The sequence below is a fragment of the Mustela putorius genome, unplaced genomic scaffold (assembly GCF_011764305.1).
Source record: "Mustela putorius furo isolate JIRA1106 unplaced genomic scaffold, ASM1176430v1.1 tig00000083_pilon_pilon_pilon, whole genome shotgun sequence".
Classification (NCBI taxonomy): domain Eukaryota; kingdom Metazoa; phylum Chordata; class Mammalia; order Carnivora; family Mustelidae; genus Mustela; species Mustela putorius.
In genome coordinates, this window is record NW_025421273.1 from 29,471,631 (window position 1) to 29,485,537 (window position 13,907).

At 39.0% G+C, this 13,907-nt stretch overlaps 1 protein-coding gene across 4 annotated transcripts in view; it reads right to left on the bottom strand.

Annotated features, from left to right (window-relative positions):
• Positions 1–13,907, bottom strand: part of PPARGC1A (PPARG coactivator 1 alpha) — a 644,905-nt gene that overhangs the window by 97,102 nt on the left and 533,896 nt on the right. Inside the window, exon 1 of one of the 4 annotated variants that reach the window (XM_004762683.3) lies at positions 2,897–3,226. The exons of the other annotated variants lie outside the window; for them this stretch is intronic. Coding sequence (XP_004762740.1) covers positions 2,897–2,944 — 48 coding nt within the window. The 5' untranslated portion in view covers positions 2,945–3,226. Of the gene's footprint in view, positions 1–2,896; positions 3,227–13,907 lie in introns of those variants that run through there. 4 annotated transcript variants of the gene reach the window in all.

Consider the following 13,907-nt stretch of genomic DNA (forward strand, 5'->3'; position numbering starts at 1 on the left):
GCCTTATGGATTGGTGAGCAACTTCTTGCGGTCTTTCTCCTTCATTGCTTTCTCCAGGTCATGGCTCGTTCAAAACCCTGCACCCTCTCGGGAACATGCATTTTTTTTTTTAAGTAACTTTTTGACCATTAAAAAGACCAGATTAATTTCTGGCATTTTGCTGGGCTGTAATTCACACACTTCTTTCCTGTCCTCTCCTTCTCTCTCATTTTTTGCTCTTATGTTACGGTTGAAAATGTGCATGTGCTCTTGCCAATGTTGACATGCTAATAAAATCTGGGTTTCTGAATGTGGCATTATCCTGATAATCTAAAACACATTAGTGGTAGCAGGTGTTCCTGTTATTCATTTATATTTGGCCTTTGGATGATGCCAGACTTAACAGTCCGAGCCCTGTAACTGTCCTCATCTGACATGCTGATATTTACTGCTTCCCTATACATCTGTAACAGGTGTGCTGTATCGCAATTACAGAGACGCATTCTACTGCCTCTTTGCAACTATGACAGCTATTTTCCAACTGTAGCCTTAATTTTATAATAAGATTTAAGAGGATAAAGCAGTCACTAAACACAAAAGGCTAATTATTGTACGTTTTTTCACCCCAACAGACTTTTCTCTTAGTTAAGGAGCAGACAATAAATTAGCTTAACTGCACTGATGATAATGAATCATCATAATTAAGTATAATTCTCCATTAACCTTTTGGAGGTTTTTGTGCCATTGATGGTAAATTTTAAAGGGAGAGAGAAGAAAGAGTGGACGTGGCCACATTAATTATATTAATGAAAAAAGAATTCTTACTTCTTAGGAAAAAAATTAGCGAGGACAGGGAAAAAGGAGCAGGGCGGGAGGCAGTAAAGAATGACATGTCTTAGTGGAGTGCGTGTCATGTGAATTGTCTCTATCAATCTTGGTAACCTTATTGTACATCACCTTCATTAAACTGTGAAACACTGGGGATTCTGAGTAGCTACAGTGATATAGGCCTTTATTAACCACTGTGCTGTCCTGTCATTATGTGCAAAAGGGCATAATACGTTTTAGGATGACAGCAAACATTAATGATTCAAAAAATGAAAGCTGCCTCTGCTACCTGCTGCTCGTAATATGTTAGACTGGCCGAGGTGATTCCCAGAGCTGCCACCGCAAAGGCAGAGCTTCTAGTAGCTCACTGCCTCCGGTGCAAGAGGCGACTGGCCAGTCTCAGCCTACCAACAACTCAATCCACGGCTGGACGCTTAGCCTGGGAACGCACCTCCTTCAGAAAAACATAAAAGGGCCCCTGTTCTAAATGGCTCTGATGCCTCCTTGAAAATGACTGCAGGAATCCCAGTGATTAAAACAAATCCTCCATATTTCCATATCCCCTCCCAACAGCATCAGGAATAATACATGATGGAAAAATGAAACTACAGCAGCTGAGCCCCACACTGCCAGCCAGACAACCAGACACAGGACGCTCCGGCTCCTCCAAGACAATCAGGACTCCAAGCCACTTGGAACCCTGACTCCTAAGAGCGACAGGACATACGAATCATCCAGATCTCTCCCACCTTACCAAGAAATCACGACAAGATAAGGACATTCAGGATCCGTGAGGACCATCTGCCAAGGCAGGAGAGGGCAAGCCGAGCCCACATGTGCAAATCCTGGTAAAGAGTTAAGAACGCAGGGCATGGCTCGCTAGAGAGGAGAAATGCGTTCGCAGACGGCCCCGGCCAAATTATTTTCACTTTAGATGTGTATCGCTGCACCACATGGACATCTTATTTAATCAAATCACGTGTGGTGCCGATCCTCCCCCTCACCCTACGTGCCCCCAGCTACCCAGAGGAAGCACTAGCAGCAGCCCTCTGCCAGAGAGAGTCATTGTTTGCAGCTCCGATCCCCCGTGCAATGCAATTGGGCCTCCATCTCATCGCGGTCCACAGAAAGTTTAGCTTCTTTCCCCAAGTTGCCCAAACTTTCCGAGAACACTCCGTTGTGCTGAATGCAAACACGCCGCAGTCCTCCGTCCCCCCGTTAGTCACTGTAGGCTCCAGAGATTATGAGGAAACGGCTTGCTTTTCTCCCCCTGTATGAATTGTGGCCAGCAGAGACTGTGGAATTGATGTATTGCCGTCTATTTTTACACAAGCAGCGAGCAGCCCCACACACAGCCTTGCATAAACTCCTCTCTCCGGCTTCAGGCAGCTCTCCGTGGTACAGAGAGATTTAACCATTGGCTTCCCTGCCACTGACGCTAATGGAAAACCTTGCATTGTAAGGCAGAGATATATTTTTTATTTGCTGGCCAAATCTTTCAACCACATATAGGTGTTTTAAGGGAATCAGCTTCATTGTTTTGTGTGCTGTGGGGAAAGCAATCTAAAATAGCCTAGCAGGATTATTTAGGATTTTGTGAGTTCTCTGTCTGATGAACAGAGAGAGAGGGGGGAAAAAATCCGGACTCGAGTCAAAACTGACTATATTTGAGCACATCCATTTTAATATTTTTATCTTCATCTTATTATAAATAGAAATGGCATTTTTCCAACCGGGCCACTAAACACCACTGGAAAGACTTCAGCTTCTGATTCATATCAATATCTTAGAGCATAAATATTGCATATGAGTAGAAACAGAGCCAAAGGCACATGGAAAGAGTTTCCAACTGCAACAGATACGGGTGACAGCAGCTAAGCTTTGATTTGCTCAAGGGAGCTCAGAGCCACCTTAAAATAGCAAACTTATTGGAGTTAAGATAAGATTGAGATTCCCTTCCAAAAGCTCCTGCCCGGGCTACTTTTCTGCCGCCTCTCCTTGTCCAAGCCCTTCCCCCCCTTACAGGAATCAGTGCATCGGAAGGGAGGGAAGCCCCAGTCCTACAATGCCCAGCCCAGCCCCAGCTCACCTCGATGTCACTCCATACAGAGTCCTGGTTGCACATGTCCCACGCCATCCAGCTCCTGAATGACGCCAGTTAAGCTTTTTCAACTCCAATCCACAGTGACACAGAGCACACACTCATGCAGGCAACCAGCCCCTTACTGAGAGTGAACTGAAGGCACCTGTCTTACTACAGTTCCCAGTCACATGACAAAGCTATTAAAAAGTAGGCTGGGCTGTCACTCACCCAGCCTCCCTTCTCCTGTGCAGCTTGCTGCTCAAACTCGTGACGTCACTCAAAGGCAGCCCTCTGCCTCAGTGAAGTAACGCTTGAAAAAAAAAAAAAAAACGGAAAGAAGAAAGAAAGAAAGGAAGCACTTGGACTTTTGGAGGCTTCAAGCATCATGCTGTGACCAAAGCCAGCTTTGAATGCCACAGACTCTAAACGGAGCCCTGGCCATATAATAACTAAAATCCCCTGCAATCTTTTTTTTAATTTATTTTCCTTCCAAAACAAGCAAGTGGCAAAGCTGCCTGTTTCATGACAGAGTAACTATACTCTTTTCCTAAAACGTGTACTCCCTAAGGATTCAAATTCTAAGACCTCCAGTGGACTCAAGCTCCTTTTGAGACTAAAGCAAGAGCTTATCACATGATGCATTTTTATGAGACATTTTCTAATAGAGGGAAGTCTTTGAAAGCAGAGAATGGGGCAAGGATTTTTTTTTTTTTTTTTTTTTTTTTTTAGCTGTTTAATCAACAAAACCGGCTGTATTTGTTAAGGTATAAACAAAGTCCCCCTCCCAGGAATCAGCTGTCCCCGTGGCAGTAGGGAATACCAGCTCCCGAAGTGTTACTGCAATTTGATTTGCTCCTTATAAGGAAAACAAGGAACAAAATACCACCCTTTCAGGTTCTTTCTAATTATTTCCATTTCTCTCATAGGCTCCCAGAAAACAAGTGTTAGTAAATACAGTTGCTGCTGCTGTGCCCAGATCAGCTGAGTTTCCCGGCTGCCTTTTTTTCATACATGTAGCGTTTCCACTCCAGCTGCCTTAGGGTGCCTTTTTGAATAAACACTGGATTCCAACCCTAGTGCCTGGGTTGTGCAGTTTGCATTTGAGACCAAGAATGTCCGTGGAGTAAGGGAAAAATACTGACACTTTACTAGCAAGAATATTCATTTCTGGAGCTTTTTAATTTTTTTTTTTTTTTTTAATTTCTCAGCTTCTACTCTGAGACAGTGAAGACTAATGCAGGTGCACTGTTTTATGATGACATACATATTGAATACATAACAAACTCAAGGTACTAGATGTCACTGAAAAACACTTCCCATAACACCATAGTAGTCTGATTTAACCCTTCCCAGTTCCAGAGAGAGGCCCACATGGTACATAGATTTGTGAATATATGTGTTTTTAATGAAATTTTAAACCTAATATACTTTTAAAATCAGCTCAATTATTTTCCTTGATAATAACTTCTCTGAAAAAAAAATCCCGCAGGTATCTAAAAATAATTTTAAAGCACTATTAATTTAATCTCCTGTTCTACTAAGGTTAATTTAATGCATTCTCTCTTGTTCATCTCTTTCTAAAGAAAAAAGAAATGGTGATTTGCTGTAACGCATTTTAGAAGTAAAGTTGCTCAAAGATTAAAGGGAAAGGAAGGAAAATCAAACAAACAAGAAAAATCAGTTTCTTTTTTCAGACCACATGTGTTAGAAGGTATTTTTCGAGTCTGATATCTGCAACAAGTTGCCAGTAAATTCCTGAATCGTGATGAAATTGACAGTTTGTCATTACTGGACATAAAAAGATGGCCCAAAGCTTTGACATTTTCAGTTAGCCGAATACATTTCACTGGCATGTTTTTCCCTCTTACAAATAGCGGAAAATTACTGTAGTTTTAATTTTCTAAGTCAAGAAAGAACAGGAAAATATAACCTCGGGAAGGCTTTTATACCTGCAATTAGTGGCATTACTCTGCACTCCCCACAAAGAAACACTAATTTTCTTCCCAATTATATTCCGATTTAATGTAAAACTTCAGTAAATTATTAAAATTCAGGGCAAAGGTCATTGGCTCAACCTTCAACACAGTCAACTGTGAAATAATATTGGTCACTTGACCAGGAAGAGTTGATGTTTATTAATTATTGTCAGGTGATCCCTGTGGTGAGTTTTCTCTGATACTTTTAATTGCGTTCATCGAATGCAAGGCATTCATTATGCATATATTTATAATATATTTATATATTTGTAAAATGTATACTTTGTACATATGATATTGATAAATATATATTTTTTAAATCATGTTCACACATTTAGCAGAAGTTCTTTACACTGGAATATTTTATATTATTGTTTTTGATATTTTAACCTGCTCACATTGTGCTGTTGTAGTGTTCTTATTCATCTTTTGGCCACCTAATTCCACTTTTTCTTAATCAAATCAGCACATTCACTGAAACCACAGGTAGTTTTATATACATTTTTTTCTTTTTTTCTTTCATCATCACAAAGAGGGTTAGTTAGGAGTCAAAATACTGAAAAGATTTATAAACCACAGCATATTGCATTTCCCCTCAAGTTTCTATTACTGTACAATTCAAAGTTTAAATAGATTCTTGGGACACAATTTTTTTTGGTTAAGTCTCAAAATTATAACTCTAACGAGAGGGATATTTTTGAGGTCTTATAATTTGGTTAATTAGCTCTTCAGATTAAAAATTCTCTCCTGTCCATTTTTTTTTCCTTTTCTCAGGAGAACATAAATTGTTAGTTGCTCACCAACCTTGCTCTTTTCTGGCTTCCCAGGCAGTTTCTATATTTAATTCTCTCTCTGCCTTGACTGTTTTTTCTCTTCCTCTCTCTCTGCAGCCCTCCTCATACCTCTTCGTCAACTCTGCCTCTAAGATTTCCAAATGTTTGGTTTCAATCAACAAGGACCTTTTGAAATCTTACTGTGTCCACAGCAACGTATTGCAAGGCCTGCCAAGAAGGCATATGACATGGACACAAGGGAGCTGACAATTTTAGGGGGATGACAGCCCTTAAAAACAAAGAATAATTTGATATGAAAAAACAATGCTGCTTTGCTTTATATCCAGATTCCTCTTCTCCTTCAAACACACCCTTTTTAAGTACAAGGTCCTTTCACTAACCATTACAATTCACACCCAAATCAACCCCACTTTGTCCCAACAATAGAAGGAGGTATTTATTAACATCTGTTGAGTGCCCATAATGTTCCATATCTTCACAGAGCCTAGATTCCATCCCCAATGGAATTCCTCCCCCCACTAGCTTTGTTAACGTTTCCCAAGACTCCAACATCAGTGAAGGCAAGAGATCTAGCCTCAGTTGATAACAAGAGAGAAAATACACCTTCAAGAGAATAATTCCACTCTACAACAAAAACATTTGACAAAGTACGCAACATTTCCCCACTGCTGTCCCCAAACCATAGGCTTTTCCCACTCTATTCAGATATTTGCCCCTTAAGAAAAAAAAAAAAAAAAGTAAACACAATCAAACTCAAACTCCCAAGCAGACAACAGCAAAGACAATTTGTTTTGATGTTATTATTGCATACAGGTGAGAACTCAGAAGTAAAGAGCTATGAGTATAAATATCTTTGCCCATTTGTTTTTATAAACTTAAATGGAGATATAAGAACAAATTTAAGGCTGAAACTTATAAAGAAAGAAAACTGGAGAAGAAAACATCTACAGAAGAGCTTACCAGAGCTTGACATAAGATCAGCATTTTAGATAAATTTCAATCAATTTTGGTCCTCAAAACAACTCAATAAAGATTATCTGTGTACTCATTATATAATTGAGAAAACTTTTTTGTTTTGTTTTGTTTTTAAGCCGAGGGTTTAGGTAGTAACTGAAAAGGGCATATAGGTCTCTGAAAACCCTTCTAGGAAGAACTAAGTTTCATATATACAAATAATATTCATCCCCAAATCAAAAGCACAGCAAAGACCCCTGCAGAATTTTACATCCAGGAGAGCTTCTACATAGCTGGAAAACAATGTTCCTGGGAATGCTGCCTGCCTAGAGCACTCTTCCAGAAAGGAAAGGGATCTGCCCAGAATTGCTAATATTTTTAAGGTTAATCATTGCTAACAGGCATTCAATTGCTTGCTTTTAATTCCTAGAGGGGCTAATTGATTCTGATACCCCATGTCAGTTTCTGAGCACACGCTCTGAGCCTCTGAGACATGTCTGAAGCTAAGGCCATGCAGGGCACAAAAGTTAGTGGCAAGGCAGAGTGTATCAGAGAGCTCTGGCCTATAAACACTCTCAAATCAAGTCTTATTTTGCACAGAACTGCCACAATCCTGCCAAAGTGAACAAAGCATTTTTGGGGAAACAAATAGAAGAAAGTCAGTGGACAGCTTTAATGCCTCCTGGAGTTCATTCATTTATTTATTTATTTTCAAATAAACTGAAGGTGATAGACAACCTCAGCAACACATCTTTTATCCCCAATAAAACCTGCACAACAGCTCTATGCGAATGAGTCAGCCTGTATTTTAACATAGACCTCAAAAATCTGTTCTTGCCAAACACATTAGAACAACAACAACAACAAAAAAAGTGAAAATTAATATGAGCTGCAGTGAATCGAACTAATCGAAACTAAGGCAAAAAGGACGCTTATTACGTCCACAGATAAGAGAGAATAAAAGGATGGTGAAAATCTGCTTGTGTTTACTTAATTCTGTCATATTTGTGCCTCTACAGACATTTTCATTTACCTGAATTACTTCAGGTTAATTCATCTCTAATGCAGTGTGTTATTGATTGTATAAACAAGAAATACTCAATAGGATTATTTACCTTTTTTTTTTACTGAAACTGAAAATAAAGCACATATTTTGTTAAATGTAACACTATCTAAAAATTTGAAGTGCTACCTAACTTTACGAACACAACAATTCATTCAGTAAGATTATTTTATCCCCTAAGGAACTTACTGAGGGCTAGGGAAAACTGAGGTATGCAAATCACTAAATTGAAAAAAATTTGTTAGTCAAACAGTTCCCCCTGGTACTTTTTTCTAGAGCTGAGGTCCTAATGAGCTTAACTTTTCTTGATTTTAGAGAAGTAAATTGTATTTCTCAAGTAGTCTCAAAACGGAAGAATTAAATCAGCAAAGTATGGTTTTTGTTTTCATTTTGTTTTCTCTTTCTTTCTTCTTCTTTTTTTTAATCCCATCAGACAAGCCCTGGAAAGGTTTGGTGATTTTGCTTTTGTTTCTGTTGTAGATCTTTCCAGTGCCTTAATATTTGACTTTAATTTTAGCAGAGTGAGTATGTATCCTAAAAATGTGGGGATGTCAGAAAGAAATAAATTCCCATCTTAAAAAAAGCAATTAGCTTAAGGCCTAAGCTAAATTTTATAATGACTTATGTAAAATCTTACTTTATATTTGCTTGCCCCATGGCACACAGGATTTTTGAGAAAACTTTCTTGACCAAAAACATTTCTAAGAATGACCTCCACATTTAGAAACTCAATCAAAAGTAGATGTCAAATACTACTGGTAGGATTATGAATGGGTACAAATTTTTCTAGAGGACAACTAGGCAATATGTATCAAAAATGTTAAAAATGGGCATCCCCAGAAACCCAGAAATTCTACTTCTAGAAATTCATCTTAAGGACACAGCAGGGGGCATGTGTGCAAAGATTTTTGGTGTGAGGAGAGCTAATGCTACATTATTTATACCACTGAGAACTTGAAAGCAGTGTAAATGTCCAACAGTAATCGTCTAGTTAAATAAATTATACAGCAATATGTATATTGCTGTATTTTTTATATATTCATATATGAATGAATATGTGTATGAAATATTCATTCATACATTTATATATATATACATTCATTATATATATGTATATTCAATGCTAACATTAAAAACTGTTGCAAAATACATTTAATAGAAAATGAAAAAATGTTCAAAATACATTAAGGTTTTAAATTATGTTTGAAAAAACTATAATCACAACAATTTACAAATCAATATATACGCTCAGAAAGAAAAAAGGAAGGAGGACCCGCAGAACATGTACCAAGGTGTGAACAGTGGCTGACGATGTTGTAAGTTCTTCTTAATTTTCTTTGTGTGTGTATGAATGTCTTTCTGTAATTTTTAAATTTTCTGTGATAAACATGTGAATTCTATATTCAAAATTAAAATAAAACAATAATTTTTTTTTCAAAGGAAGATAGAGATTGAGGCTTAGATCTACGCCTTCTTAATGTACAGGGAATGTGGCAAATAGAAATAGCCCCTGACATCCAATATAAGTCTCAGATATTCATCACATGTTTAACAGGAAGCCATTTCTGTCCATTGCACCAAGTGTAACCGACATTGCACTCAGGAGACAAGCCTTATGAGCAACTGAGAGAAGTTACTCTTTGGCACTCGGAAAAAGCTTCTCTGAGCCCTGAACTATAGGGAGAGGAGAGCTCTCAACTCTTATTAGCTTGCCTCACAGGAGGTGCCAGATTTCTGACCCCCAGATGCCCTCAGCGTCTTCACTTTCTTTCTTTCTCAATCTGAAATTTCATCAATTAAGTTACATAAATTTCTGGTTCAAAAACGTAATCATCCTTGGTAGGGTAAAGGGGATTTCAGTTACTTATACAAAGGCATCTATCTGTTAGACCTGTTTCTTCTTCCTGGCTGGCATCTAACAGAGATCAGAAGCCCATACCAAGAAAAAGAAGCATAAATGTTTTTGACTCCTCTACAGAGCAGATTTCTCAGTAAAAGAGTTTTCACCCGGGGAACTGGAAGGGGCAGTTCTAGAAGGTGAGGGAAGGGTTGCTGAAGACATGACTTCTTCCTGAGACAACATAGATGGACAGGCTGAGGAAAATGCCTTCCAAGTTGCAAACCAGTGACTAGCAAGTGAACTTCTAGGACACAGTCTGTTCCTAAATGGGCAGCCACTATGTGCCTGCTCTCACGTGGCACCCCTGTTCTCGGACACAAAGTTCATTCTAGACTCCCCAAATATCCTGGGGAGTTTGGCTCATCCTCTTTTCCTGGGAAAGCTCACTCTCTCCACAGGAATGAGAGCTTTACTGTTAGCTCCTTGGAGTTAATGTTCTCACAGTTTCGTGGGCCTTTCCTGCAAATCATTCTTCCTATACTTGGGTGATTATTATTTTGACGATTTAGAATTTTCGTGAGAAAAGGGGTAATGAGGCTGGAACCAAGGCCAAGTTCATGAGGTTTATAGTCACGGGAATAAAAGGCACAGCAGAAGGAATATACTCCATGGTATTGTAACAGCCTTGTATGGTGACAGATGGTAGCTATGCGTGCGATGAGCATAGCATAACATTTAAACTTGTTGAATCACTATGTTGTACACGTGAAACTAACGTAACATTGTGTTTTAGCTATACTCAAAAAAAAAAAAAAAAGTGTGATTACAGGTGGCTCAATTCTATCTGAGAAGTAGAGGAACTTTCTGAATCTCGATTTAGCCCAAAATGGAAGGAAAGGGATGGTGAGAAGAACATTGGCCCTCAATCAGTGTGTCACTAGTCCACAGTTAAGCTTTGGGCAGTTCACTTCATGGCTCTGAGCCTCAGTTTCCTTATCTGTCAAAGAAGATGGCCAGATTCAACCACATCTCATATCCCTGCCACATCTCAACTGCAATGATATGTCCGCCTTGATGAAGACTGGCAACTTGGGAAGACCTGTTTGCACGGAGCAAATCCAAATGTTTCATTGCACAAATGTACTGGAATCAGGAAGCGTATGCAAGAAAGTCACATACTCAAGTTTGCTGAAAGAGTAGAGCTTCATCACTTCCTTGGCAATATGGATATTTAATTTCCTAACCATTCCAGGAAAGGAATACAGGAAAACTTATGAAATATACTACTTTCACTCATACTGAGTATGAGAAAACTGGTTTCTACAGACCTGAGTTTCTTACAAAGCCCAACAGTGGCCCCAGAGGAACAGCGAGTTTCCATCTTTTTTATCATGAATGCTATTAAGCGGCACGAGTCATGTGTGAGACCAGGGCCCTACCTGCACAATAAAAATGAAACTAGTGGGATAGTAACTATTTGCTTATGCCTGTATATAGATGCAATTTAACACACTAACATGTGATTTAGTTTTACAGCAGGTAAGAAAAGATGTTACCAGGAGAAAGAGGATTTACAAGAGAGGAGGGATCCTGAACTTAGGGTTTTGTATGGAGGAATAAAGTCTCTAGCATCTAGGGAAATAAGAGTTTAAAGTAACCCTTCTGCGCCCTCACACCAGAACACTCCCCTCACTTAAATGAAAACCTCATTACATTTGGTCAAAGGAAAACTTACCCCTTTTTAATTTGAAGGAAATCACCTGAGATATTACTGCATGGTGTGGAGAGAGAAACGGTCATATGCCTCAAGTATGTTATCATGGCATTATTAGCAGACATACTAAACCTTGGCTGTATCACAGGGTAGTTGATGTCTCATTGGGAGTTAATAAAGTTTCCTGGTCATCTGTTTTCTTTGCATTATGCAACTGAACTTAGCAGGAGGTGGAAGATCTTGCTTCAGAGCCATCTAAGTCTCCCAGCTGGAGATTTGCCTTTAGGGCTGAGTGAGTAGCCACAGGCACACTAAATTTCCTAATAGAACATTTGGAGGGAACCCTGGTGACAAGGGAGTAAACAAAGTAAGACCAGGTAAATGATACACCTCAGGAAGGACAGTCTCGAAAAACCATGAGCTATCTTCATACAATGCTGGATGTCCACACAGAATTCTCCAGCATGCTGTACTTCACTTTGCAAGACCCATGGAAAGAAACAATAAGAAAACTAACATGAGAAAGCTTGATTTGTGTGCCTGGGAAATAATCTCCAACAGGCAGTTTTCAAGAGTTTCCCTTTTGACAGGTCCAAAGCTCGATTATGCTTTAAGGAGATCAGGGTGGCCTCTGTCCCAAGCAGATGATCAGAAAGGGATTCTTTTCCTGCCTCTTTTCAAAGCAAGGTTCTCTGACAGCCCCTAAGGTGTTAACTTTCCACCCTCCATCTTAGTGGTTCCACTTCCACGTAGGGCACCTAAAAATAGGCCACACCTAACCTTCTGCACAGCCATGCGAAGCTACTTAGTGGGAACTCCAACTCGGCGCTCTCCCGTGGGTATTTGCAGACTGTGCTTTTTGTCTTCTCTATGATATTACCCTCTGTTGACAAGCACATAAACACACAGGACCAGAATGGTTTGCTGGGACGAGCCTTGCTTCACAACCGTGGAGGTGGCTGATGTGTTCTGTGCTGCTGTGTTTTAGATTTATTATTTAGGTTTATTGTCTTTTTATTTGTTTATTTACCTAGATTTATGATTACTTACTTTGTTTTAGAGTGAATCAAATGAAACTATGGATGATGACGTTCTGGAAAAAAGTAACTGAAATACTATCGATTTCAATACACTTATTAATTCTACTTACAATATTCAGGTTGTGGGGGCTCTTATCCTTCCAAAGTATAGCCAAATACATTGGTGAAAATGAATGAACTTCTGTGATACACCAAAATATAGATAAATCCCCAGAAACATAAGGTGAAGCAAAAGGATCCAAACATGCCAAAAAAAAAAAAAAAAAAGTGCATACCTTATCCTATTCTGCATAAATAAGTACAGAATCAGGTAACCCTAATTTATGTATCTGGAAGTATGAATAGAGATTGCCTTTGGTGATGGTTGGGAACTGAGGACATGGGAGCATGGGGACATGGAAGGGGCTCCAGACAGCTGGTTATGGTCTATTTCTTGGTGTCACTGCTAGTTACATGGCTAAGTTCAGTTAGTGAAAATTCATAGAGCTGAACCCCTAGGATACATGTACTTTTTCAGTATTTGTATTATCCTTCAATAAAAAGTCTAAAATGTATAAAGGAGAAAGAAAAGGAGTCTTTATAATAATATAAAGTTCCAATGATTGCTACATCTCCGTTAAAAAAAAAAATTCTAAATGTTCAACTTCTCTTCTCGAAAGTACCATTAACCTACATAGACAAACCACAGTGGAGGAGGAATCAAGCGGCCCGATGTCTAAGTGTGTTTGACTGCCCTTGGACAAAGCCCCTTCAGCTTTGTAGATATATTTTCTATCAAAAGATGGGATAGAATTAGGTCTTCTCCGAATGTACTTCTTAAATAAATCGAGTGAAGGAAACCTCTAATTCTAATACTGTAGTATTTTGCCTTTGGTTCAGATTTCATCATTGAAGGGTATCACTGACTTGGTTTGAAAACATGGTCCCATTTTCTGAGAACATGACCTTGGGGGTCAGTCAGTGCTGATTGGCCACTTAGGAGTTATTTGTGTGATCCCAAGTGAGGTAACTAAACTATCTGACCTCATATTCTCCACAGTAAAAATGGCAATATAAATACCTATTTTTCATGGTGGGTGTAGGGTTAAATGAGATGTGTATGAAACCAGTGCTTGACATATAATAAGTACTCAATAATGACATTTTATAGTCACATAAAAATACTTCAACCTCAATTTAACATCGAGCAACATTATAGCAGATGCCTAAGTTTGTTCTTTGCCTGACTTCCTCGTCTTTAAAAAAAAAAATAAATAAAAAGTCTAGAAACAAAGCAGAAAGAGCACTTTCTTCTGAAGTCTTACATTAAGCTGTGTTTCCATGAGAGTATATACAGAATGACCACCTCAGCTGTAGGGATGCCAAGAGTCTGCTGGTTTCTCTGTGTACCTGAGGAAAAGTAAAAACCAGCCTCATACTGGTCCTGACCTGGCTCTACCTCCAAAGAGACAAGAAGCAGCAAGTGCAGAAAACAGTGTTTCTTTCCATTATGCTGGCCACAAAAGTTATTTGAGCCAAAAGTCTGAAAAGTCTCTCTATTAAGAAACAAGACATCCATATGGTGCCTGGAGAGTGAAAAGGTACCAGGGGTTTGCAAATGTAAGAAGAACCACAAAGTATCCCATCATGTTGTAAA